The sequence below is a fragment of the Micromys minutus genome (assembly GCF_963924665.1).
Source record: "Micromys minutus genome assembly, chromosome: 15".
Lineage (NCBI taxonomy): Eukaryota > Metazoa > Chordata > Mammalia > Rodentia > Muridae > Micromys > Micromys minutus.
Genome location: NC_137984.1, coordinates 4,267,185 through 4,271,204, shown reverse-complemented (window position 1 = coordinate 4,271,204; position 4,020 = coordinate 4,267,185). Strand labels below are relative to the sequence as shown.

Below are 4,020 nucleotides of genomic sequence, written 5' to 3'. Positions count from 1 at the left end.
ATAATATACAGCTGTGTATCAAATTTAGTAGCAATATAAAACTTGGAATCTCTGTCCCTGCAGGTTCTGAACCACGATTCTGCTTCCTTAATGCAGATGCTGAATGAAGTAAGAGCCCTTGAGATTTTGGAGTCTATCATTTGAGACATTTTTAAAAAAATTTTGGACATTATTTATGTACAATCTTGTAATTTTGGCTATGATTTACCGTAAATTCTGCAGACTGTGTTTTTCACATTTCAAGGAGAAATGCTTCTAAGCAGAGGTTGCAGAGGCAGCAGCATTTGTGGCCGTTCACAGAAAAGACTGTTTTGCATACAAAGCAGCATGGCTTTAGATTTCTATCATCATTTAATTTAATTTAGTTCGCAATTCCATTGCTCACAGTCATTCCTGAGTAGATTTTAATTCGGGGAATTGGTTAATAGAAGTGGACAAGAGAAATGCTTGGTCAGTTTATGGAGCCAGAGCTACAAATATGATGGTCTATGCTTCTGAGGTACTTGGATACTGAAAAACAGTATCAATCTGTGGATGCTGGGTAACAGTATCAATCTTGGATGCTGGGTAACAGTATCAATCTGTGGATGCTGGGTAACAGTATCAATCTTGGATGCTGGGTAACAGTATCAGTCTTGGATGCTGGGTAACAATATCAATCCAGGTTTTTCCAGTTGCCTTCCTACTTAAGGTATGATCTCAGATTATCATTCTTGTTCTCTCCCAAGAGATTGTAGGAATGCAAACTTGCACCCTCTAATGTCAGAATCAGAATCCAAGCTTTAGAAAGTTCCTTAGGTGATTCACATGAAGTCTGGGGAAAAGGACTTTCTGGTCAGTAGGAACTTTCACCTTGGCTCAGACTCAGACCTAAGATCCAATGGACAATTGCCCTGCTAGTGATTTTTATTGTTCTTTTCCTTCGTTCACAGACAGGAGCACAGCTCTTTTGCAAAGAACGCAATAGTACCCACAAGACAAAGACAATGAATGCACCTGACCTGTGGTACTCCCCCGAAGCACAGCTTTGTTTTGCTGCTGTGAACAATTCTTGCCCGAGGAAGACGAGGCCTGCGCTTGTTGTCTGTGCCATGTACCTCATCATGATCGGTGCGATAGTGATGACCATGCTGGGGAACATGGTTGTGATCATCTCTATCGCCCACTTCAAGCAGCTCCACTCCCCAACCAACTTCCTAATTCTCTCCATGGCGACCACAGACTTCCTGTTGAGCTGTGTGGTCATGCCCTTCAGTATGATCCGGTCTATCGAGTCGTGCTGGTACTTTGGAGACCTCTTTTGCAAAGTTCACAGCTGCTGTGACATTATGCTTTGTACCACCTCCATTTTCCACCTCTGCTTCATCTCAGTTGACCGCCACTATGCGGTCTGCGACCCTTTGCATTACGTCACCCAAATCACCATCCGTGTCGTAGGGGTCTTTCTACTCATCAGTTGGTCTGTTCCCATCCTTTTTGCCTTTGGTTTGGTATTCTCAGAACTAAATTTGATCGGTGCTGAGGATTTTGTTGCAGCCATTGACTGTACGGGTTTGTGTGTGTTGATATTTAACAAGCTCTGGGGAGTGCTGGCTTCCTTCATAGCTTTCTTTCTCCCTGGGACAGTCATGGTGGGGATTTACATACACATCTTCACCGTTGCCAGGAAACATTCCAGGAAGATTGGTACAGGTCCTAGGATAAAACAGGCCCTCTCAGAAAGCAAAATGAAGGCCACATCCAGAAAGGAAAGCAAGGCCACCAAGACTTTAAGCATCGTCATGGGAGTATTCGTGTTGTGTTGGCTACCCTTTTTCGTCTTGACAATCACAGACCCTTTCATTGATTTTACAACCCCCGAAGATTTGTATAATGTTTTCCTCTGGCTCGGTTATTTCAATTCCACCTTCAATCCCATCATATACGGCATGTTCTATCCTTGGTTTCGGAAGGCCCTGAGGATGATAGTCACAGGAACAATCTTCCACCCTGACTCTTCTACCTCAAGCTTGCATCCTGCACACCCTTAGGCAATGCCCCCTAGATTCTTTTTAAAGAAAGAATGTTGGATGCCCTTTCTCTCCAAGGAAAGAGGGGTGGGCTGGTTAGACAGGAAGAAAATGTCTAGCAGACACAAGGCCACCTGAGAAAGCACTGATCTAGTGAGCTTTGTTGCTGTTGTTGTTGCTGTTGCTGCTGCTGCTGCTAGTGGTAATGATGGTGGTGGTGGCGGTGGGTGTCAAACCTTACAGAGTGGTTTATTTCTGGGCAGCTGCACAAGGTACTCATGTGAACAAACAAGAAGACAAAACTAACTTCCGCCAAAGGCTGGTGAGTCCTGAATTATGAGGTTCAGGGTTTTAACTACTTTGGCTTACATTTAATGAGTATCCTCACCTGAACTTGGAACATCAGAGGAGGAGACATGGAAACCCTCTACAATGACCCCAGTGTGTATTGAAGCTGAGTTTATCCAGACTTCTGTTCAGTTCATTACTGTTTTTATAGAGGACCGAGGAAGAGCTCAAGCACATCAGAAGCCTGAACCAAGAAATATGGAACAAGAGCAGAAAAACTGAAGCAAACAATGTGTCTTTTAGGAGAAAGCAGGTACTTTTAGATTTAACTCTCTTCTGTCGAGGACGTGCTGAGGGATTTATACTATCACTGAGTGGTCAGTAATGCTGAAAAGAAAAAAAAAGAGTTAGGAAAACTTTTTCTTTTTTCTTCTGACACACATCTTTAATGTATATTAATATATACATACTGATGTGTATGTGGGTGGGGGTGGCCAGGGCAGGATTATGTGTCTGTGTGTGTGCACTAATTGTTAATCAAGACTGAACTGTATTTACACAGTTGAGCAATTTTCCCTTCCCATACTTTTGGGACGTCATTGCCGCACTGAATGGCATTTCCGCACGTCCTTTTGTCCCTCCCTTCCTCATGTCTCATCCATGTGTTTTACTAACTTTTGTCCCTCAGCGTCTTGTTTTCTTTTTTCTTTTTTGAATTTCCAGCAGTAGTGTCAGAATACTCGATTGAGTAGATTCTCCTTATCTAGTCACTTGGCCAAATGATGTCACAGTCTGATGTAAGATGCTGTGGCCTTGGGATTTCACAAGTCTTAACTGAACCTATTTTCATCTCTGAATCTACCCTTGGCCCAGCATTTCCACTGGTGACTTAATCCTCAGTTCAAGAGACCTCGAAGGAAACATTTGTAACTCATCTGGGAACCCCCTGGGGAGCTCTTGACCTGCATATTTTGTTTAATCCTTGAACTTTCAGAGGTCAGGATTTGCTCCTCTGAATAGAACACCTTCCTAGGGGCTGGGAAAATTCTGTGAATTATGTTTATTATTCCAGGAAAATATTTGCAGTGACAGTTTGACTTTGAAGGACTAGGCCACAGTTTACATCTTGTGGTTGACATCTTTTTAAATCTTTTAGATATTCTGCACCTTGCAATCTGGTGGCAGCATACAAAAGCTACAGTGTTCTTTCTTTTCTAAGAGTCAAAGAAACAGAAGTGCTCCTCAGGGCTGAACCTCAGGCCAGGTTTTGAAGGCCCAAGATGCCTCATAATTAATTGCAGAGACCCCTTAGGACTCCCTTGGATGCTGGGCCTCCTTCCTTCTGGTAGCTTAACAAGACCCTTTGCACTGCTGAATCTCAGTGAATGCATGGGGTGGGGGAACATTCACTAATCACAAATGGGCCTCAAAAGGACACATACCCTGTGACAATATGAAGACTTGGGACCTGTGGCCTTCTCACAGGTCAGCATTTTCTACAAGGAAGCTAAATAAAGGAAAATGAAGGGGCTGGTGGAAGTCTACCGAAGTCTAAATCATTCCTTATGTTAAGAACTTTACAGTTTATGAGAGCGTCCATGGACATTAACATTCTGGTCCACTCTTCCTGTGGCAATTCACTAAAGAACACACCACACACCCCTTAGTTCTTCTTCTTCTAAGATGCTCTAGGCTGGACAGAGCAAACAAGATTCCTGGAAGC

At 43.2% G+C, this 4,020-nt stretch overlaps 1 protein-coding gene across 1 annotated transcript; it reads left to right on the top strand.

The window, feature by feature from the left end:
• Positions 1–986: 986 nt before the first annotated feature.
• On the top strand, positions 987–2,030 carry LOC308430355 (trace amine-associated receptor 4; the record flags this gene model as incomplete). The annotated part of the gene is made up of 1 exon (XM_080929498.1): positions 987–2,030. The coding sequence occupies one exon, from the start codon at positions 987–989 to the stop codon at positions 2,028–2,030; it is 1,044 nt and encodes a 347-aa protein (XP_080785624.1).
• Between the last annotated feature and the right edge of the window lie 1,990 nt (positions 2,031–4,020).